Source organism: Chiloscyllium punctatum, chromosome 10 (genome assembly GCF_047496795.1).
Source record: "Chiloscyllium punctatum isolate Juve2018m chromosome 10, sChiPun1.3, whole genome shotgun sequence".
NCBI classification, from domain to species: domain Eukaryota; kingdom Metazoa; phylum Chordata; class Chondrichthyes; order Orectolobiformes; family Hemiscylliidae; genus Chiloscyllium; species Chiloscyllium punctatum.
The window spans coordinates 114223010-114245957 of NC_092748.1; the positions used below are offsets into that span (position 1 = coordinate 114223010).

The 22948-nt window shown below is 50.0% G+C and overlaps 1 protein-coding gene across 3 annotated transcripts in view; it reads right to left on the reverse strand.

Annotated features, from left to right (window-relative positions):
- The window catches only part of LOC140482460 (receptor-type tyrosine-protein phosphatase-like N), a 238994-nt gene that overhangs the window by 118 nt on the left and 215928 nt on the right, over nucleotides 1-22948 (reverse strand). For all 3 annotated transcript variants that reach the window (XM_072579971.1, XM_072579972.1, XM_072579970.1), the window contains 4 exons: nucleotides 18208-18261; nucleotides 12693-12757; nucleotides 7301-7374; nucleotides 1-568 (listed from right to left, as the gene is read on the reverse strand). The exon at nucleotides 1-568 is cut by the window's left edge and continues 118 nt beyond it. In XM_072579971.1, the coding sequence (XP_072436072.1) occupies nucleotides 497-568; nucleotides 7301-7374; nucleotides 12693-12757; nucleotides 18208-18261 (265 nt within the window). In that variant the 3' untranslated portion in view covers nucleotides 1-496. The remainder of the gene's footprint in view (nucleotides 569-7300; nucleotides 7375-12692; nucleotides 12758-18207; nucleotides 18262-22948) is intronic.

Consider the following 22948-nt stretch of genomic DNA (forward strand, 5'->3'; position numbering starts at 1 on the left):
GCACACAGACACACTCACCTACACAGACATTCAGAGCTTGCAGGACCTCACGAAAGACAAACCCCAGGGAATGTTCATTGTGATGGGCTGAATGGCCTCCTTTGGCACCGTAATAATTCAGTGACCTGCACAGTGCTGTCAGGCTGAATGGCCTCCTGTGCTGCTCTCATGTTAGGGTTGGTGGGCGGCAGGGGGAACATCTTTCCTTGGGACCTGTCAGTGATCAGCGGGCTGCCCCTTGCCTGAGATTCTTGCTGCTGTTCCCATTGGTCAGGGTAGCGACTTCAATATGAACAGGTCAGTATGGAGCAGTGCCTCTCAGAAGGGTCACTGCACTGCGTGTCGCGGTTTCCAAAGCAAGACAGGACATGTGACAGAAGACACAAACACGGTACAGTCTGCGGAGGATGTCAGGTGGGGTGTGGTGGGGGAGGGGGTGCACGAAGCACAAAGCTGGATTGATGGCTAGCTCTTCACTGAGGGTCCAGGCAGCAGGTCACTGGGGCAGAGCCCTGAGGATGGCGTTCACTTCCTCTGCTACAGCAGTCAGCGCAAACTCAAACTGGTCCTGCACCGAGAAACAAAGAGGAGGTTGCTTAGAATTCAAATTCAAAAACCGTCCAGCCATACCTTATCGCCCAGGGACACAGAGCCCATAATCCAGGCTGATGCACCAATGCAGTGCTTGGGGGAGTGCCGCACTGTCAGAGGGTCAGTGCTGAGGGAGTGCCGCACTATCAGAGGGTCAGTGCTGAGGGAGTGCCGCATTGTCAGAGGGTCAGTGCTGAGGGAGTGCCGCACTGTTGGAGGGTCAGTGCTGAGGGAGTGCTGCACTGTCGGAGGCTCAGCACTGAGGTAGTGCCGCACTGTCAGAGGGTCAGTGCTGAGGGAGTGCTGTACTGTCGAAGGGTCAGTACTGAGGGAGTGCAGCTGTGCCAGAGGGTCACTACTGAGGTAGTGCCATACCGTCGAAGGGTCAGTGCTGAGGGAATGCCGCGCTGTCGAAGGGTCCGTACTAAGGGAGTACAGCACTCTCGTTGGGACAGTGCTGAGGGAGTGCTGCACTGTTGGTGGGTCAGTACTGAGGGAGTGCGGGACTGTCAGAGGGTCAGTGCTGAGGAAGGGCCGCACTGTCAGAGGGACATACTGAGGGAGTGCCACACTGTGAGAGGGTCAGTGCTGAGGGAGTGCCCCACTGTCGGAGGGTCAGTGCTGAGGGAGTGCCGCACTGTCAGAGGGTCAGTGCAGAGGGAGTGCCACACTGTGAGAGGGTCAGTGCTGAGGGAGCGCCACACTGTGAGAGGGTCAGTGCTGAGGGAGCGCCACACTGTCAGAGGGTCAGCGCTGAAGGAGTGCCGCACTGTTCGAAGGGTCAGTGCTGAGGGGGCGCCGCACTGTCAGAGGGTCAGTACTGAGGGAGTGCCGTACTGTCGGAGGGTCAGTACTGAGGGAGTGCTGCACTGTCAGAGGGTCAGGAATTAGGGAGTGCCACACTGTGAGAGGGTCAGTGCTGAGGGAGTGCCACACTGTTAAAGGTCAATGCTGAGGGAGTGCCGCACTGTCGAAGGGTCAGAGCTGAGGGAGTGCCACACTGTCAGAGGGTCAGTGCTGAGGGAGTGCCGCACTGTCGAAGGGTCAGTGCTGAGGGAGTGCCACACTGTCAGAGGGTCAGTGCTGAGGGAGTGCCGCACTGTCGGCAGGTCAGTGCTGAGGGAGTGCCGCACTGTTGGAGGGTCAGCACTGAGGGAGTGCCGCACTGTCGGAAGGTCTGTGCTGAGGGAGTGCCGCACTGTCGGAGGGTCAGTACTGAGGCAGTGCTGCACTGTCAGAGGGTCAGTACTTATGGAGTGCCACAGTGAGAGAGGGTCAGTGCTGAGGGAGTGCCACACTGAGAGGGTCAGTGCTGAGGGAGTGCCACACTGTCAGAGGGTCAGCACTGAGGGAGTGCTGCACTGTCGGAGGGTCAGTGCTGAGGGAGTGCCGCACTGTCGGAGGGTCAGTGCTGAGGGAGTGCTGTACTGTCAGAGGGTCAGCACTGAGGGAGTGCCGCACTGTCGGAAGCTCAGCACTGAGGTAGTGCCACACTGTAAGAGGGTTGGTGCTGAGGGAATGCTGTACTGTCGAAGAGTCAGTACTAAGGGAGTGCAGCACTGTTCGAAGGGTCAGTGCTGAAGGAGTACTGTACTGTCGGTGGGTCAGTACTTAGGGAGTGCCACATTGTGAGAGGGTCAGTGCTGAGGGAGTGCCACACTGTCGAATGGTCAGTGCTGAGGGAGTGCTGCACTGTTAGAGGGTCAGTACTAAGGCAGTGCAGCTCTGTCAGAGGGTCAGTGCTGAGGGAGTGCCGCACTGTGAGAGGGTCAGCGCTGAGGGCGTGCCGCACTGTCGGAGGGTCAGTGCTGAAGGAGTACTGTACTGTCGGAGGGTCAGTGCTGAGGGAGTGCGGCACTGTCAGAGGGTCAGTACTTAGGGAGTGCCACACTGTCGAATGGTCAGTGCTGAGGGAGTGCCACACTGTCAGAGGGTCAGTGCTGAGGGAGTGCCACACTGTCAGAGGGTCAGTGCTGAGGGAGTGCCACACTGTCGAATGGTCAGTGCTGAGGGAGTGCCGCACTGTCAAAGGGTAGGTGCTGAGGGAGTGCTGCCATGTCGGAGGGTCAGTACTGAGGCAGTGCCGCACTCTCGAAGAGTCAGTACTAAGTGAGTTCCGCACTTGTCGGAGGGTCAGTGCTGAGGGAGTGCCGCACGGTTGGAGAGTCAGTGCTGAGGGAGTGCCGCACGGTTGGAGAGTCAGTGCTGAGGGAGTGCCGCACTGTCAGAGGGTCAGCACTGAGGGAGTGCCACACTGTGAGAGGGTCAATGCTGAGGGAGTGCCGCACTGTTGGAGGGTCAGTGCTGAGGGAGTGTCACACTGTCGGAGGGTCAGCACTGAGGCAGTGCCGCATTGTCGGAGGGTCAGTACTGAGGGAGTGCCGCACTGTTGGAGGGTCAGTGCTGAGGGAGTGCCGCACAGTTGGAGAGTCAGTACTGAGGGAGTGCCGCACTGTCAGAGGGTCAGCACTGAGGGAGTGCCACACTGTGAGAGGGTCAGTGCTGAGGGAGTGCCGCACTGTTGGAGGGTCAGTACTGAGGGAGTGCTGCACTGTCGGAGGGTCAGTGCTGAGGGAGTGCGGCACTGTCAGAGGGTCAGTACTTAGGGAGTGCCACACTGTCGAATGGTCAGTGCTGAGGGAGTGCCACACTGTCAGAGGGTCAGTGCTGAGGGAGTGCCACACTGTCAGAGGGTCAGTGCTGAGGGAGTGCCACAGTGTCGAATGGTCAGTGCTGAGGGAGTGCCGCACTGTCAAAGGGTAGGTGCTGAGGGAGTGCTGCCATGTCGGAGGGTCAGTACTGAGGGAGTGCCGCACTCTCGAAGAGTCAGTACTAAGTGAGTTCCGCACTTGTGGAGGGTCAGTGCTGAGGGAGTGCCGCACGGTTGGAGAGTCAGTGCTGAGGGAGTGCCGCACGGTTGGAGAGTCCGTGCTGAGGGAGTGCCGCACTGTCAGAGGGTCAGCACTGAGGGAGTGCCACACTGTGAGAGGGTCAGTGCTGAGGGAGTGCCGCACTGTTGGAGGGTCAGTGCTGAGGGAGTGTCACACTGTCGGAGGGTCAGCACTGAGGCAGTGCCGCATTGTCGGAGGGTCAGTACTGAGGGAGTGCCGCACTGTTGGAGGGTCAGTGCTGAGGGAGTGCCGCACTGTTGGAGGGTCAGTGCTGAGGGAGTGCCGCACAGTTGGAGAGTCAGTACTGAGGGAGTGCCGCATTGTCGGAGGGTCAGTACTGAGGGAGTGCCGCACTGTTGGAGGGTCAGTGCTGAGGGAGTGCCGCACTGTTGGAGGGTCAGTGCTGAGGGAGTGCCGCACTGTTGGAGGGTCAGTACTGAGGGAGTGCTGCACTGTCGGAGGGTCAGCACTGAGGCAGTGCCGCATTGTCGGAGGGTCAGTACTGAGGGAGTGCCGCACTGTTGGAGGGTCAGTGCTGAGGGAGTGCTGCACTGTCAGAGGGTCAGCACTGAGGGAGTGCCACACTGTGAGAGGGTCAGTGCTGAGGGAGTGCCGCACTGTTGGAGGGTCAGTACTGAGGGAGCGCCACACTGTGAGAGGGTCAGTGCTGAGGGAGTGCCGCACTGTCAGAGGGTCAGCACTGAGGGAGTGCCACACTGTGAGAGGGTCAGTGCTGAGGGAGTGCCGCACTGTTGGAGGGTCAGTACTGAGGGAGTGCTGCACTGTCGGAGGGTCAGCACTGAGGCAGTGCCGCATTGTCGGAGGGTCAGTACTGAGGGAGTGCCGCACTGTTGGAGGGTCAGTGCTGAGGGAGTGCCGCACGGTTGGAGAGTCAGTGCTGAGGGAGTGCAGCACTGTCAGAGGGTCAGTACTGAGGGAGTGCCACACTGTCAAAGAGTCAGTGTTGAGGAAATGCCGCACCGTCGAAGAGTCAGTACGAAGGGAGTGCCGCACTTGTCGGAGGGTCATTGCTTAGGGAGTGCTGTACTGTCGGCAGATCAGTGCTGAGGGAATGTCGCACCATTGGAGGGTCAGTGCTGAGGGAGTGCTGCACTGTTGGAGGGTCAGTACTGAGGGAGTCGGGACTGTCAGAGGGTCAGTGCTGTGGGAGTGCCGCACTGTCAGAGGGTCAGCACTGAGGGCCTGCTGCACTGTGAGAGGGTCAGTGCTGAGGGAATGCTGCACTGTTGGAGGGTCAGTGCTGAGGGAGTGCCGCACTGTCGGAGGGTCAGTGCTGAGGGAGTGCCGCACTGTCGGAGGGTCAGCACTGACGGAGTGCCGCACTGTCGGAGGGTCAGTACTGAAGAATTGCTGCACTGTCAGATGGTCAGTGCTGAGGGAGTGCTGCACTGACAGAGGGTCAGTACTGAGGGAATGCCGCACTGTCGAAGGGTCAGCAGTAAGGGAGTTTCGCACTGTTGTTGGGTCAGTGCTGAGGGAGTGCTGCCATGTCGGAGGGTCAGTATTGAGGGAGTGCCACACTGTCGGAGGGTCAGTGCTGAGGGAGTGTCACACTGTCGTAGGATCAGCACTGAGGCAGTGCCGCATTGTCGGTAGGTCAGTACTGAGGGAGTGCCGCACTGTCAGAGGGTCAGCACTGAGGGAGTGCCACACTGTGAGAGGGTCAGTGCTGAGGGAGTGCCGCACTGTTGGAGGGTCAGTGCTGAGGGAGTGTCACACTGTCGGAGGGTCAGTGCTGAGGGAGTGTCACACTGTCGGAGGGTCAGCACTGAGGCAGTGCCGCATTGTCGGAGGGTCAGTACTGAGGCAGTGCCGCATTGTCGGAGGGTCAGTACTGAGGGAGTGCCGCATTGTCGGAGGGTCAGTACTGAGGGAGTGCCGCACTGTTGGAGGGTCAGCACTGAGGCAGTGCCGCATTGTCGGAGGGTCAGTGCTGAGGGAGTGCCGCACTGTCGGAGGGTCAGTACTGAGGCAGTGCCGCATTGTCGGAGGGTCAGCACTGAGGCAGTGCCGCATTGTCGGAGGGTCAGTACTGAGGCAGTGCAGCATTGTCGGAGGGTCAGTACTGAGGCAGTGCTGCATTTTCGGAGGGTCAGTACTGAGGCAGTGCCGCATTGTCGGAGGGTCAGTACTGAGGGAGTGCCACACTGTCGGAGGGTCAGTACTGAGGGAGTGCCGCACTGTCAGAGGGTCAGTACTGAGGGAGTGCCACACTGTCGGAGGGTCAGTACTGAGGGAGTGCCGCACTGTTGGAGGCTTCTTCATTTTGATGAGACATGAAATCCCTGCAGTGCATGTGAACTATCTCACAGAAAAAGAAGGGAGTTCACCCCAGTGTCCTGGAGATAATATTTAACCTTCAACTCAGACCAAAATCATTTTGTTATCACATAACTGCCTGGAGGGAGTTTACAATGGCTCTTGGATCATTACTTTGTAACCGTGCCCACACTCCAGTGGTGTGTTATCAGTGACACCCTAAAATCATGAAGGACACCACAGAAATGAAAGTTCATCTTTGTAGAGTTTGACTTTGCTCCAAGTCACAGATAATATCCCAACTGGTTTACAGGCTGTCATTTAGAAGGATTGCTTTGTAACAATCTGGTCAGTAACCAGAGTGCACAGATTTCAGATAATTCCTGGGGCAGGGTATCAAAAGCCAGTTCTGGTCTGATAAGGGCTGTTGGTGGAGAATGCAGATTCAACAGGCACTCTCAGATGGGAACTGTATGAAAAGGAAAAAGAATTTTAAGGAGAGGGACTGGGATTGATAGAACTATTTTTATTCTTTAATCTTCTGTGGGCTCCAGGGATCATGGGTGAGCCCAATAGTTGTTGTCCATCCCCAGCTGCCCTTGACCTGTGTGGTTTGCCAGGACATTTCAGAGGGCAGTTAACATCCAATCACATTGGCTGTGGGTCTGGAGTCACATGGATGCCAAACCAGGCAAGGGTGGCAGAATTCCCTAAATTTTTCCCCTAAGAGCATCAGTTAACCAGATGGGTTTTTTTTGTAAAACACCAATCGGGCAGCACGTTGACTCAGGGGTTAGCACTCAGGGGTGACCCAAGTTCGATTCCAGCCTCAGGCGACTGTCTGTGTGGAGTTTGCATGTTCTCCCCGTGTCTGCGTGAGTTTCCACCGGGTGCTCCGGTTTCCTCCCACAGTCCAAAGATGTGCAGGTTCGGAAGATTGGCCGTGCTAAATTGCCCATAGTGTTCAGGGATGTATAGGTTAGGTGGATGAGCCATGGGAAACGCAGTGTTACAGGGATAGGGGGTGTGTCTGTGTGGATTTCTCTTCAGTGGGTTGGTGTGGATTCGATGGGCCAAATGGCCTACTTCCACACTGTTGGGATTCTATGAATTATCATGGTGACAATTAAGATTAGCTTTAGGTTGCCGATTTATTGACTGGATTTAAATTCCATTACATCCTCAGAGCATTAACCTGGGCTTCGGGATGAATAAAACCAGTAACATTAGCACTTTTTTATGGTCTATCTTTAGAGCTGGCATAGGCTCGATGGGCAGATTTGTCCACATTCTGTGATGTGTGAGTACATGGCATTGGCATTCTTAATGTTATTAGCTGGAGCCCGACTGGGGATGTCAGATTGTGAGTGGGTAAGTAGACCTGGACACTAAGCCACAAATGGGATGCCATGAGAACGTGATGCCAAGGCTGGGTCTCTGTCACACTCTGAAAGGAAGGGCTGCTGTGGTCCTACACACACACACACACTGGAAACTCAATTCTGAAATCACCCAGACTCCAGTCGGATTACCATTACCTTAGTGCGCACCATGCCAGGTCTCTGATCGCGTATGTGTTCAAGAGTAGCAGCAATATCAATCTCCTTCACACCTAAGGCCCAGATGATAAACATCAATGAGAGAGGGGGGGGGGGATTCATGGTGACAAAGGCATGTTATACCACGAGCACAGACATCGTCCTTTAAAAACCTGTGTTAAGCAAAGCAACAGACCTTGCAATGGGGGTAAGTACTGATCTTAGGTCCCTATGGATTCACCTACTGAAATCAATCGAAAATGGAATAATGCAGGATGTAAAACATGCAGCTAAATCAGTGTCAGTCAGTTTAGTCCATTGGGACAAAGTCAAAATTATCCCCATAGAATACAGAACATAGAACATTTGCAGCGCAGTACAGGCCCTTCGGCCCTCGATGTTGTGCCATCCTGTGAATCCAATCTGAAGCCCATCTATCCTACACTATTCCATATCATCCATATGTGTATCCAATGACAATTTAAATGTTGAAGTTGGCAAGTCTGCTACAGCTGCAGGCAGGGCATTTGCTCATGTAGTGTACAAAACTAATGTAGTGTACAAAATCCCATGCAAGGACTGCACAAAACACTACATAGGACAAACAGGAAGACAGCTAACGATCCGTATCCATGAACACCAATTAGCCACAAGACGACACGACCAGCTATCCTTAGTAGCCACACACGCAGATGACAAGCAACATGAATTCAACTGGGACAACACTACTATTATAGGACAAGCCAAACAGAGAACAGCCCGGGAATTCCTAGAGGCATGGCACTCATCCACAGATTCAATCAATAAGCACCTCGACCCTGACCCAATATACCGACCACTGCAGCGGACAGCTGGAACTGACAACCGGAAGCGGCAGATTCAAACCACTACAAATGCCGGAGGAAAGATCACAGAAGCGCTTCACAGGAGGCTCCCAAGCACTGAGGATGTCACCTAGACAGGGGACGAAACGTCTGCAACACAAATTCCCAGCTCGGCGAACAGAACCACAACGACTTAGATACAGGCATAGGTGGATGGGTCAGTAAATTTGCAGATGACACTAAAGTCAGTGGAGTAGTGGACAGTTTTGAAGAATGTTACAGGGGGACTTGGATAAACTGCAGAATTGGGCTGAGAGGTGGCAAATGGAGTTCAATGCAGATGATTCACTTTGGGAAGAATAACAGGAAGGCAGAGTTCAGCGTCAATGGAAAGATTCTTGGTAGTATAGATGTGCAGAGGGATCTTGGAGTCCATGTACATAGATCCCTGAAAGTTGCCAGCCAGGTTGATAGTGCTGTTAAGAAGGCATACAGTGTGTTAGGTCTCACAAATGATGTCGGGAAGAAGAGGAGGAATATACTACAGCGAGACTTCGGAGAACTAGGAAGAAGGCTAAAAAGCAGGACGTCCAAGGTGGTTATCTCCGGTTGCTTCCAGTTCCTCGGGCTGGTGTGGCCAGAAACCGGGAGATAATGGACTTGAACGTGTGGTTGGGGAACTGGTGCAGGAAGCAAGGTTTCAAGTTCTTGGATCACTGGGGTATATTTTATGGTAACCATAAATTCTACAAGAGAGACGGCTTGCACCTTAATAGATCAGGGATCAGCATTCTGGCAGGCAGGTTTTCTGCTGCAACACCGCTACATTTAAACTAAGTAGCAGGGGGGAGGGGACAAGCTGGATGTTTAAAAAGGAAATTGAAGGGGTAGTTAGAACAAGAGAAGTCAAGAAAGACAACTGTATCAAGGAGGCAGAAAACTGGAAAAGGCATCATTCTGTAAAGTTGAGTGAAATAAGGGTTGAGGGAAAGGGTGAGAGCAGTAACAAATTAAAAATTCTATATATGAATGCACGAAGCATTAGACACAAGGTGGATGAGCTTGAGGCTCTTTTGGAAATTGGCAGATACGATATTGTGGGGATAACTGAGACGTGGCTTCATGGGGACAGGGCCTGGGAAATGAATATTCAAGGCTACACGTGCTATCGTAAGGACAGACTGACGGGCAGAGGGGGTGGGGTGGCCATGTTGGTAAGGGAGGATATTCAGTCCCTTGCGCGGGCGGACCTAGAGTCAGGGGATGTAGAGTCAGTGTGGATAGAGCTTCGAAACACTAAGGGTAAAAAGACCCTCATGGGAGTCATCTACAGGCCCCCAAACAGTAGTCTGGATGTCAGATGTAAGTTGAATCAGGAGCTGAAATTGGCTTGTCGCAAAGATGTTACTACAGTTGTTATGGGGGATTTTAACATGCAGGTAGACTGGGAGAATCAGGATGGTATCGGGCCTCAAGAAAGAGACTTTGTGGAGTGCCTCAGAGATGGATTTTTAGAGCAGCTGGTCCTGGAGCCGACCAGGGATAAGGCGATTCTGGATCTGGTATTGTGTAACGAACCAGAATTGGTCAGTGACCTCGAAGTGAAGGAGCCATTGGGAAGTAGTGACCATAATACAATAAGCTTCAATCTGCAATTTGAGAGGGAGTGGGTACAATCTGAAGTGACAATATTTCAGTTGAATAAAGGGAAATATGGAGCTATGAGGGAGCAACTGGCCAAAGTTCAATGGTTCAATACCTTAACAGGGAAGACCGTGGAGGAACAATGGCGGATATTTCTGTGTATAATGCAGAAGATGCAGGATCAGTTCATTCCTAAAAGGAAGAAAGATCCCAGGAGGAGACATGGGTGGGCGTGGCTGACGAGGGAAGTAAAGAAACATATAAAGTTAAAAGAGAAAAAGTATAACTTAGCGAAGATAAGTGGGAAAACTGAGGACTGGGAAGCTTTTAAAGAACAACAGAGGATTAGTAAGAAGGAAATACGCAGAGAAAAAATGAGGTACGAAGGTAAACTGGCCAAGAATATAAAGGAGGATAGTAAAAGCTTTTTTAGGTATGTCCAAGGCAAAAAAATGGTTAGGACAAAAATTGGGCCCTTGAAGACAGAAACAGGGGAATATATTACTGGGAACAAAGAAATGGCAGAGGAATTAAATGGGTACTTCAGATCTGTGTTCACTGGGGAAGACACAAGCAATCTCCCTGAGGCAACAGTGGCTGAAGGACCTGAACTTAAGGGAATTTATATTTGCCAGGATTTGGTGTTGGAGAGACTGTTAGGTCTGAAGGTTGATAAGTCTCTGGGACCTGATGGCCTGCATCCCAGGGCACTGAAGGAGGTGGCTCGGGAAATCGTGGATGCGCTGGTGATTATTTTCCAGAGTTTAATAGAATGGGGGTCGGTTCCTGAGGATTGGAGGGCGGCTAATGTTGTGCCACTTTTTAAGAAGGGTGGGCGGGAGAAAGCAGGAAATTATAGACCAGTTAGTCTGACCTCAGTGGTGGGAAAGATGCTGGAGTCTATTATAAAGGATGAAATTACGGCACATCTGGATAATAGTAACAGGATAGGACAGAGTCAGCATGGATTTATGAAGGGGAAATCATGCTTGACTAATCTTCTTGGATTTTTTGAGGATGTAACTCGGAAGATGGACGAGGGAGATCCAGTGGATGTAGTGTACCTGGACTTTCAGAAAGCTTTGATAAAGTCCCACACAAGAGGTTAGTGAGTAAAATTAGGGCGCACGGTATTGGGGGCAAAGTACTAGATTGGATAGAGAATTGGTTGGCTAATAGGAAACAAAGGGTAGTGATTAACGGCTCCATTTCGGAATGGCAGGCAGTGACCAGTGGGGTACCGCAGGGATCCGTGCTGGGACGGCAGCTTTTTACAATATATGTAAATGATATAGAAGATGGTATCAGCAATAACATTAGCAAATTTGCTGATGATACAAAGCTGGGTGGTAGGGTGAAATGTGATGAGGATGTTAGGAGATTACAGGGTGACCTGGACAAGTTAGGTGAGTGGTCAGATGCATGGCAGATGCAGTTTAATGTGGATAAATGTCTGGTTATCCACTTTGGTGGCAAGAACAGGAAGGCAGATTACTACCTCAATGGTATCAAATTAGGTAAAGGGGCTGTTCAGAGAGATCTGGGTGTTCTTGTCCACCAGTCAATGAAGGCAAGCATGCAGGTACAGCAGGTCGTGAAGAAGGCTAATAGCATGCTGGCCTTCATAACAAGAGGAATTGAGTATAGAAGCAAAGAGGTGCTTCTGCAGCTGTACAGGGCCCTGGTGAGACCACACCTGGAGTACTGTGTACAGTTCTGGTCTCCAAATTTGAGGAAAGACATTCTGGCTATTGAGGGAGTGCAGCGTAGGTTCACGAGGTCAATTCCTGGAATGGCAGGATTGCCTTACACGGAAAGACTGAAGCGACTGGGCTTGTATACCCTTGAGTTTAGAAGACTGAGAGGGGATCTGATTGAAACGTATAGGATTATGAAAGGATTGGACACTCTGGCAGGAGGAAACATGTTTCCGCTGATGGGTGAGTGCCGAACCAGAGGACACAACTTAAAAATACGGGGTAGACCATTTAGGACAGAGATGAGGAGAAACTATTTCACCCAGAGAGTGGTGGCTGTGTGGAATGCTCTGCCCCAGAGGGCAGTGGAGGCCCAGTCTCTGGATTCATTTAAGAAAGAATTGGATAGAGCTCTTAAAGATAGTGGAGTCAAGGGTTATGGAGATAAGGCTGGAACAGGATACTGACTGGGAATGATCAGCCATGATCATATTGAATGGCGGTGCAGGCTCGAAGGGCTGAATGGCCTACTCCTGCATCTATTGTCTATTGTCATCAATAGAGGGATTGAGTTCCGGAGCCGCAATATCATGCTGCAATTATACAAAACACTATTGTGGCCACACTTGGAATATTGTGCACAATTCTGGTCACCATATTTCGGGAAGGATGTGGACGCATTGGAAAAGGTGCAGAGGAGATTTACCAGGATGTTTCTTGGTCTTGAGGGAAGGTCTTATGAGGAAAGGCTGAGAGACTTGGGTCTGTTCTCATTGGAAAGAAGAAGGCTGAGAAGGATTTGTTAGAGACATACAAGATGATCAGAGGATTAGATAGGGTAGACAGTGAAAGTCTTTTTCCTAGGATGATGACGTCAGCTTGTACGAGGGGGCATAGCTACAAATTGAGGGGTGATAGATTTAAGACAGATGTCAGAGGCAGGTTCTTTACTCAGACAGTGGTAAGGGGGTGGAATGCCCTGCCTACGAGTAGGTAACTCAGCCACATTAGGGAGATTTAAACAATCCTTGGATAAGCTCATGGATGATGATGGGATAGTGTAGGGGAAACGAGCTGAGAATAGTTCACAGGTCGGCACAACATCGAGGGCCGAAGGGCCTGTTCTGCGCTGTATTGTTCTCTGTTCTATGTTCAGCATTAACTGTTTCAGAACCATTATCTTACAGAACAAAGATGTGCAGTGTCACATGCTCACTCGAGGATTACCTTTGGACATTCTGTTGAGAACCATATCGATTAAAATGTATGTTCCAGTTCTTCCAGCCCCATCACTGTAAAATGAAGACAATCAGGTTAGCGCCAGGGTGAGAGGCAGTGCACCGTGAGATCTGACTGTGTGTTCATGGAGGGGGAGGTATGTAACTTCTTGCTTGTCCTACTGCTCCCTGGATGTTGCCTGACCTGCTGTGCTTTTCCAGCACCACTCTAATCTAGAATCTGCAGTACCCATTTCTGCCTTGTTCATTTAAACCAACAGTCCCTCACCAGGAATTGTAGGGGCACTGCTCCCTCAAGGAGAAATTGCAAATTTGCGCCGAGCTACAGTTGGAAACGTACCACAGAGTTTCTTCCACACAGAGTTCAGAAAGCAAAAACGTTAAGCCGTTAATGTTTACGATTTCGATATTTATAACTCACCGGGAGGACAGTGAGAGAATTAGTGTTTGCGTCCTGGGCACCACCCGTCAGGAAGGACGGCAGATCCTGCAAAGGATGGTTCAGGGATAGGCAGCTTTGTAGAATTCATAATTGGGATATGGGCACAACCCGTCCCTTAGTGCCCATTACCCAAAGGTGATAGTGAGCTCCCTTTGTGGTCCTGTATGGATTACACCATTCCAGAGGGCAGTTAAAAGACAACTACCTTGCGTTGGGTCTGGAGTCACATGTAGTCCAGACCAAGTAAGGAAGTTCAGTGAACCAGATGGGTTTACATGTGAAACCAGTATCTTCATCATCATTATTAAAGGCACACACGTTTCATTTCAGTCCTCGAGATTACTCGTGCAGTAATATTTACACAATGTTACTCGCCCCCATAAACTATTTGGAGAGAGGAAAAGCTAGGATTGCCTTCATTAGTGAAGTCAAAAAGTGTGGTGCGAGAAAAGCACAGCAGGTCAGGCAGCATCCGAGGAGCAGGACAGTCGAGGTTTCAAACATAAGCTCTTCATCAGGAATGTTGGGGCCCAAGGGGGCTGAGAGATAAATGGGAGAGGGTTGGGGCATGGGGGGCTGGTAACTGGAATGCAATAAGTAGATGAAGGTGGGGGTGATGGTGATAGGTTGGAGAGGAGGGTGGAGCGGATAGGTGGGAAGGAAGATGGACGGGTCATGGGGGCGGTGTCGAGTTGGAGGGTTGGATCTGGGATGAAGTGGGGGGAAGGCAAATGAGGAAACTGGCGAAATCCACATTGATCCCATGTGGTTGGATGGCCCTTCCTCCAGTCTTCAGATGGCTAGAATTTGGCAGTGAAGGAGGCCAAGGACTTGCATGTCCTTGGCAGACTGGAAGAGGGAGTTGAAGTGGGCAGCCACGGGGCAGTGGGGCTGTTTAGTGCTTGTGTCCCAGAGATGTTCTCTGAAATGTTTCGCGAGTTGGTGTCCTGTCTCCCCGATGTACAGGAGACCACACCGAGAGCAACGGACACAGTAGATGAGAAGTACCTGTCAGGCAGGGAGGAAAGGGTCGTGTGAGGGAGCCGTGGTTTAATAAGGAATTGGAATCCCTTGTTAAAGGGAAGAGGGCGGCCTATGTAAACATGAGGCGTGAAGGTTCAATTGGGGCGATTGAGAGTTATAAGGTAACCAGGAAGGATCTGAAAAGAGAGCTAAGAGCAGCAAGGAGGGGACATGAAAAGTCCTTGGTTGGTAGGATTAGGGAAGACCCAAAGGCTTTCTATAGGTATGTCAGGAATAAACGAATGACTAGGGTAGGAATAGGTCCAGTCAAGGATAGTAGTGGGAAGTTGTGTGTGGAGGCTGAAGAGATTGGGGAGACACTGAATGAATACTTTTTGTCAGTATTCACTCAGGAACAGGACATTGTTGCCGATGTGAATACTGAGTCACAATTAATTAGAATGGACGGCTTTGAGGTATGTAGGGAAGAGGTGTTGGAAATTCTGGAAAGGGTGAAAATAGATAAGTCCCCTGGGCCTGATGGCATTTATCCTAGGATTCTCTGGGAAGCAAGGGAGGAGATTGCAGAGCCATTGGCCTTGATTTTTATGTCCTCGTTGTCTACAGGAATAGTGCCAGAAGACTGGAGGATAGCAAATGTGGTTCCCTTGTTCAAGAAGGGGAGTAGGGATAACCCTAGTAATTATAGGCCGGTGAGTCTCACTTCTGTTGTGGGCAAAGTCTTAGAGAGAATTATAAAGGATAGGATTTATGAACATCTGGATAGGAATAATGTGATCAAGGATAGTCAGCATGGTTTTGTGAAGGGCAGGTCTTGCCTCATAAACCTTATTGAATTATTTGAGAAGGTGTCTAAGGAGGTGGATGAGGGTAAAGCGGTAGATGTGGTGTATATGGATTTTAGTAAGGCATTTGATAAGGTTCCCCATCGTAGGCTACTGCATTGAGGGTGAGTTGGAGGTTTGGATTAGGAATTGGCTGGCTGGAAGGAGACAGAGGGTAGTAGTTGATGGTAAAAGTTCATCTTGGAGTGCAGTTACTAGCGGTGTTCCGCAAGGATCTGTTTTGGGACCATTGCTGTTTGTCATTTTTACAAATTACCTGGAGGAGGGGCTAGAAGGTTGGGTGAGCAAGTTTGCGGATGATACGAAAGTCGGTGGAGTTGTTGACAGTGAGGAAGGATGTGGCAGGTTACAGCGGGATATAGATAAGCTGCAGAGCTGGGCAGAAAGGTGGCAAATGGAGTTCAGTGTAGGTAAGTGTGAAGTGATTCACTTTGGTAAAAGTAACAAGAAGATGGGGTACTGGGCTAATGGTCGGATACTTGGTAGTGTGGATGAGCAGAGGGATCTTGGTGTCCATGTACACAGATCTCTGAAAGTTGCCACCCAGGTAAATAGTGCGGTGAAGAAGGCATATGGTGTACTGGGCTTTATTGGTAGAGGAATTGAGTTCCGGAGTCCTGAGGTCATGTTGCAGTTGTATAAGACTCTGGTGCAGCCGCATCTGGAGTATTGTGTGCAGTTTTGGTCGCCATACTAGAGGAAGGATGTGGAGGCACTGGAACGAGTGCAGAGGAGGTTTACCAGGATGTTGCCTGGTATGGTAGGAAGATCGTATGAGGAAAGGCTGAGGCACTTGGGGCTGTTTTCATTGGAGAAAAGAAGGTTTGGGGGTGACTTGATAGAGATGTACAAGATGATTAGGGGTTTAGATAGGGTTGACCATGAAAACCTTTTTCCACGTATGGAGTCAGCTATTATGAGGGGGCATAGCTTTAAATTAAGGGGTGGTAGGTATAGCACAGATGTTAGGGGTAGATTCTTTACTCAGTGAGTCGTGAGTTCATGGAATGCCCTGCCAGTAGCAGTGGTGGACTCTCCCTCTTTATGGACATTTAAACGGGCATTGGATAGGCATATGGAGGATAGTGGGCTAGTGTAGGTTAGGTGGGCTTGGATTGGCGCAACATTGAGGGCCAAAGGGCCTGTACTGCGCTGTATTCTTCTATGTTCTATGTTCTAAGTTTGGAGTTGCGGGAAAATCTCTGCCTGATGATGTGGAAGGATCCTTTGGGGCCTTGGATGGAGGTGAGAAGGGAGGCGTGGTTGCATGTTTTACACCTCTTGCACCCACATCTTTCCCCCTCACCTCTGTCCAAGGCCCCAAAGGATCCTTCTACATCCGACAGTGATTTTCCTGCACCTCCAAACTTCTCATCTACTGTGTCCGTTGCTCTCAATGTGGTCTCCTCTACCATCAGGGAGAGAGGATGCCAACTCACGGAATATTTCAGGGAACATCTCTGGGACATGTGCACCAACCAACCCCACCATCCTGTGGTTGACCACTTCAACTCCCCCTCCCACTCCACCAAGGACATGCAAGTCCCGGGCCTCCTCCACCATCAAATCCTGTCCACCCTATGCCTGGAGGAGGAACGCCTTATCTTCCACCTCGGGACCCTCCAACCACATGGGATTAATGTTGATTTCACCAGTTTCATTATTTCTCCCCCCCCCCCCCCACCTCATCCCAGATCTAACCCTCCAACTCACCACCGCCCTTTTGACCTAACTGTCCATCTTCCTTCCCACCTATCAGCTCCACCCTCCTCTCTGACCTATCACCTTCACCCCCCCCCACCTTCATCGACCTATCACTTTCCCAGTTACCTTCCCCCCAGCCCCACCCCCCCTCCCATTTATCTCTCAGCCCCCTTGGGCCATCCCCCACATTCCTGATGAAGGGCAAATGCCTGAAATGTCGACTCTCCTGCTCCTCAGATGCTGCCTGACCGGCTGTGCTTTTCCAGCACTTTTCGACTGATCGCCAGCCTCTGCTGTCCTCACTTTCTCCTAGAGGGAAGAGAGAAGGGAGATTTCAGAGAATTCTTTTTCAGAGTACAATGAAAGAGAAACTGTTTTGAGGAGGGTTAAGTAACCAGAGGGACACAAACTTAAGATAATTGGAGGGAAAGAAGTGAGGAGAAACTTTGTAAAAACTTACTGAGTCGTAAAGGATCTGGAATGTGGTGTCAGAAATGGTCATGGTAACAGCTGCATCAGTAAGGAGAAATGATAGGGTCATTGGACTGGTAACCCAGAGAGCCAGGCTAATGCCTTGGAGTGAATCCCACTCTGGCGAAAGTGTGTACTGCAGATGCTAGAGATCAGAGTCAAGATTGGAGTAGTGCTGGAAAAGCACAGCAGGTCAGGCAACATAAGTTTGAATTTCATTAATAAATCTGATTACGCTCTTTTCTCTGTAATGGTGACCATGACAACCATCATCGACTGTTGTGAAACCCCATCTGGTTCACTCATGTCCTTCAGGGAAGGAAGCTGCCATCCTTACCTGGTCTGGCCTACATACGACCCCAGACCCACAGCAATGTGGTTGAAACTTAACTGCCCTTGGGTAATTAGGGATGGGCAATAAATGCTGGTCTAGCCAGGGATGCTTTAATCCCGTGAATGAATTTTTAAAAAAATCAACTGGAGACATACATGGAATAAGCTGGGAAGTACCAATCTAATTATGCGTGACATAGATACAGGAAATGTTGTTCCAATTAAGCACCATCCTTATAGACTTAACCCTCTAAAGTTGGCACAGGTTCAAAAAGAGATTGAACGCATGCTCAAAGACAACATAACTGAAGTAAGTTGCAGTGACTGGAGCTCACCCATAGTAATGGTGATGTGACTGACTCTTCGCTGTCCCCTGAAATGAGCGAGAGCCACTTAATTCAAGAGCAGTTATGGATGGGTTGGATATGCCAGTGATACTAACATCCCACGAACGAGTATTTAAAAACTTTCAAAAGGGGAAACTGAACAAGCACATGAGAGGGGAATGGGATCATGCTCTGCACTGTTACTGAGGGGCCCAAGGCTCTTAAAAACCGAGTCAAGCCATTCATTTCACATTTGACATGGAGTCACTAGACTTGGCAGCCATTGTTCTGAGTGTGCATCTCACAGATTCCTATCCAATTTCTTATGAATTCCTCTTAATGAAGCAGTCGTCAGTGTTCATTTACAAAGTTGGAGGAAGCTGGCCGACAGGTCCTTACCTGCAGTGGACGATTATAGGGCAAGAGCGACCTCTGTAACACTTGTTCACCTTTCTGCAGAACAAAAAGAAAACCATGACAGAGTATTGAGGGCACAGGAACAGGCCAATCGGCCCAACTGCTCTGTGCTGGTATTTATATTCCACACAAACCTCTTCCCTCACCCAAACCCTAAATCCCACCCACCTCCCCCTCCAAGCATCTCCCCGAATTCCTCCCACTGTTAGGTGCTGCGGGAGCTCATTTCTCGTCTGGTCAACCCTCCTTCACTTCAGGAGCTGATCTGAGAAGGTTGGTGTGTCTCTATCTCGTGCATACACTGAGATCCAGGGTGCTCCGAACACAGGTGCACCTCAAAGAGCAAATTCCAACGATTCAAATGCAGAGCAGTTTGAGCTGTGATGTTTCAGGGGAATGCTAGATGTTGATAAACCAGGAGAAACTATCCAGAGGTTGGAGGGTCAGAAACCAGAGGATTTTAGCTCACTGGCAAAAACAAAAACGTTGGGGGGATGGGGGGGAGGCAATGAAGAGATTTGCTTTTCTCTGTTCAGCAGGTGGTTGTGATCAGGAATGTGGGAAGGATGTTTCCCGCGGGCTGGTGGAGGTTTCAAACAGAGGAAACTGCGTCTGCATTCTCTAGAGTTCACAAGAGCGATAGCTCGTCTTATAGAATCACACACCATTTTTACAGGGTCCGACAGGGTGGATGCAGGAAGTAGGTTCCCCCCCTCTCTGGGGACAGATGGGCAGGGGAGGCATGTCCTGATGCAGGGACACTGTCTAAGAACAAGGGGCAAGCCATTTATGACTCAGAGGAGGAGGAATTTCTTCACACAGATGGTGAATCAATCTCTGGGAATTTGTTCATTGATAAACTGCTGGATACCAAAGACAGCAAGAGAACGTGGCAAAATGGTTTTGAGATGGAAGATCAGCCTTGATCAGGTTGAATGGCTGAGAAGGCTCGATGGGCCAAATGGCCTACTCTTGTTCCTGAGGAGTGTACTGTCTGGAAGTGTGGCCAAAGATTCAACAGAGACTTTCAGAAAATGTGGAGACATGCATAAAATGTGTACATTTAAAAAGGTGAAACTTATAGGGCTTGTGGGGAAAGACAGAGAGAGAGAGAGAGGGGGGGGGGGGGGTGGTGAACTAACTGGATAGCTCTTTCAAAGGGGTGACATAGACATGATTTGGCCAAATGGCCTCCATCTGTGGTCTAGAAAGATCACTGTTGTGAGGAGGTGCAGACTGTACTGATGTTGTTAACAAACCAACAAACCAGAGAACACAAGTTCAGAAACACAAACAGAAATTGCTGGAAATGCTCAGCAGGTCTGGCAGCATCTGTGGAGAAAGATGAGAGTTAATGGTTCCAAAGAGCCTTCCTCAGAACGTAAGTTCAAATCCCACCTCAGCAGCACAGCCGCTTGACCTCACTTCTTCTATCATCGAAAAGAAATTACAACAACAAGAAGTGACTGTAAAACTTGGGAGTGGATTGTTATAAGACCAAGTGGTTCATTGACGGAAGAATGCCTGTTTCCTGTTTTTAACCTGCTCTGGGCCTGTACGTGGCTCCAGTCTGACATCACTGCGTTTGACTCCTGATGGCCCTCTGACGTGCTCGAAGCAGATACTCGATTGCCCTGAACCAATGCGAAGTGGATCTCCACTACCTCCTCAGGGGCAAATAGAGGTAAAGGGAAAGTCACCATGGGGATAATCTCTCTCTAAAGAGAGAGACAGACACACACAAAGGTGGTGGTTTAACCTGAGGGTCAGCATGGCTCAGGCAAAGGGAATGGTCGAGAAGGAGATTCTTTCATGGTAACCACAGCTGGTGCGGGATTTGAACCCAGACCATTAACAACACTATCCCTCATAAACCAGCCACCCAGACAACTGAGCTGACTGATCCCCAGAGATTGGCGATAAATAACAGTCTCATTAACTTGATATGGAAACAACCTCTACTGTAAAATCAGAAAGACAGCAGGACGCTCCCACCAACAACCAGGTAGTGACGATCGGATCACCTGGTTCCCGGACATGGATCGAGGGAACCATTTTGATCCAGGATATTGTGGAGAATTTCCACATCACCTCCACTGACCTTCCAAATAATAACCTGGGGATCCTTTACTGGGGGCTCAGACTGAGAGGGGGTGTAACTGATCATATACTGGGAGCTCAGACTGAGAGGGGGTGTAACTGGTCGTATACTGGGGGCTCAGACTGAGAGGGGGTGTAACTGGTTGTATACTGGGGGCTCAGACTGAGAGGGGGTGTAACTGGTCATATACTGGGAGCTCAGACTGAGAGGGGGTGTAACTGATCGTATACTGGGGGCTCAGACTGAGAGGGGGTGTAACTGATCGTATACTGGGAGCTCAGACTGAGAGGGGGTGTAACTGATCGTATACTGGGAGCTCAGACTGAGAGGGGGTGTAACTTATCGTAAACTGGGGGCTCAGACTGAGAGGGGGTGTAACTGATCGTATACTGGGGGCTCAGACTGAGAGGGGGTGTAACTGATCGTATACTGGGAGCTCAGACTGAGAGGGGAGCTTAAAACCTCATCCAAACAACACAATCTCTACAGTGAGATAAGCAGTATCATGCTCTCCGAACGACAACACAACCGAGCTCAGTCAGTGAGGAGACACAGAAAGCTGCATGGGCAGTTAGAGAACAGCACTTCCCTCCATATTCTGTGAAGCAGGCACAGCTGCCAATGATCACTTTTGTGACTATGCAACTGGACCTTGAGATTACTAGCTGCAAATCACAAAAATGACACTGGGAGCCATCAGAAGGGGAGTGTCACGGAGGCAACCATCGCAGGGTTAATAAAATGCTGGTTAAACAGGGAGGAAGCACAGGTTAGTGAGTGAGGCAACAGTAGCCTGTGATATAGGCACCTGGCTATTAAAACACTGACATCTTAGCTCCTCAACCCAATTTTTACTTACTGAGAGAGCAGAGGGTGCAACGATCATACACACATACACATGCACACAATCCCTACAGTGTGGAAGCAGGCCATTCAGCCCATAGAGTCCACATCGACCCTCCGAAGAGCATCCCGCCCCTCCCCACCCCACCCCAGTTATCCTGCATTTCCTGTGGCTAATCCACCCTGACCTGCACATCTTTGGATTATGGGAGGATACCGGAGCACCTGGAGGAAAAGACACGGGGAAATGTCCAAGCCAACTGACCAAGCCATGGGGAGATAGCATTAGTTTTGTTTCTGTGTATTAGGAATGTCTTCGTATCTATGTTTAAAGATCCTCACTGTGTTAATTTATAACATCTCCGCCCCAACAGAGTTACAAAGGGAAATTGCACAAGTCTTATCCATATTTCATGGAATTTTGGAAGTTCTTCCTTAATGAAGAAACAGCGGTTCGAAAGCTCATGATTCCAAATAAACCTGTTCAGACTATAACCTGGTGTTGTGTGATTTTTAACTCCTTGAACAAAGGTTCCTGACCATTCATGGGAACTGGGATGATGATTGGAACAGGAAAGTGACTGTGAATTTTAAGACTTGGATTCCAGGAATAGGATTCTCAGTTGCTGGGTGCTTTAGTGTAAATGTTTAAGTTCAATCTTTACAAAATGAAATCAAGAAATGCTCCACATAAAGTTCCTTCACCTATTGCTGGGTCAGAATCCTCCTTAACGGCAGAGTTTGGAGGCGGGGGGAGGGGGGTGGGGGGGTGGGGGGGGGGGGGGGGGGAGGCGCGGTTCTACTCTCTGAGATCTGCAGCAGTTCTCAAAGGCAGCTCACCACCACCTTCTCCAGAGCAACTGGAGATCCCTTGGCTCCAGAGAGTCAGATAATGATGCGGGGGCCCAGGTTCAAATCCCACCGCGGCTGATAGTGGAATCTGGATTTGGAAAGGCTAATGGTGACCATGAAAACATTGTCGATTGTTGGGAAAATCTCAGTTGGTTCACTACTGTCCTTTTGAGGTGGAAACTGCCTTCCGAAGTTATTGTGGGATTGACCGTGCTAAATTGCCCAGGGTTTCTGGGATGTGCAGGCTCGCCATGGGAAGTGCAGGATTATGGGTAAAGTGGGTAAAGGTTCACTCTTGTCAGTGGAATTCATGGAGTTGCTTTTTTATTAAGAAAACGGCAAGTGTTTAGACTAGAAACAATAAAAGATTTATTTAAAAATTAAATTCTGGTTTAAAATTCACTTACAACATGCAAATTATAGAATCCCTACAGTGTGGAAACAGGCCCTTCGGCCCAACAAGTCCACACTGATCCTCCGTACAGTAACCCACTCAGATCCATTCCCCTACCCTATTATCCTATATTTACCCCTGACTAATGCACCTAACCTACACATCCCTGAACACTACGGGCAATTTAGCATGGTCAATTCACCTAACCTGCACACCTTCAGACACGGGGAGAATGTGCAAATTCCACACAGACAGTCGCTCTGGGTTGGAATCAAACCCAGGTCCCTGGTGCTGTGAGACAGCAGTGCTAGCCACTGAGCCACTGTGCAACTGACTAGCAGGAGATATTGTAAACTGTAGCTGTCAGTCAGAAGGACTGTTTGATCTCTCAGGCGAAAGTAAGAGAAGGGTTGTCCCAGTCTGTCAATGTGTCACTGAACTGTTGTAACTTTGTGTTAGAGTTGACTTTGAAGACTTTATAACAAGTGTTAGAAATTAATATCCTTCCTTATCTTACCTACTAAAGTTTATGG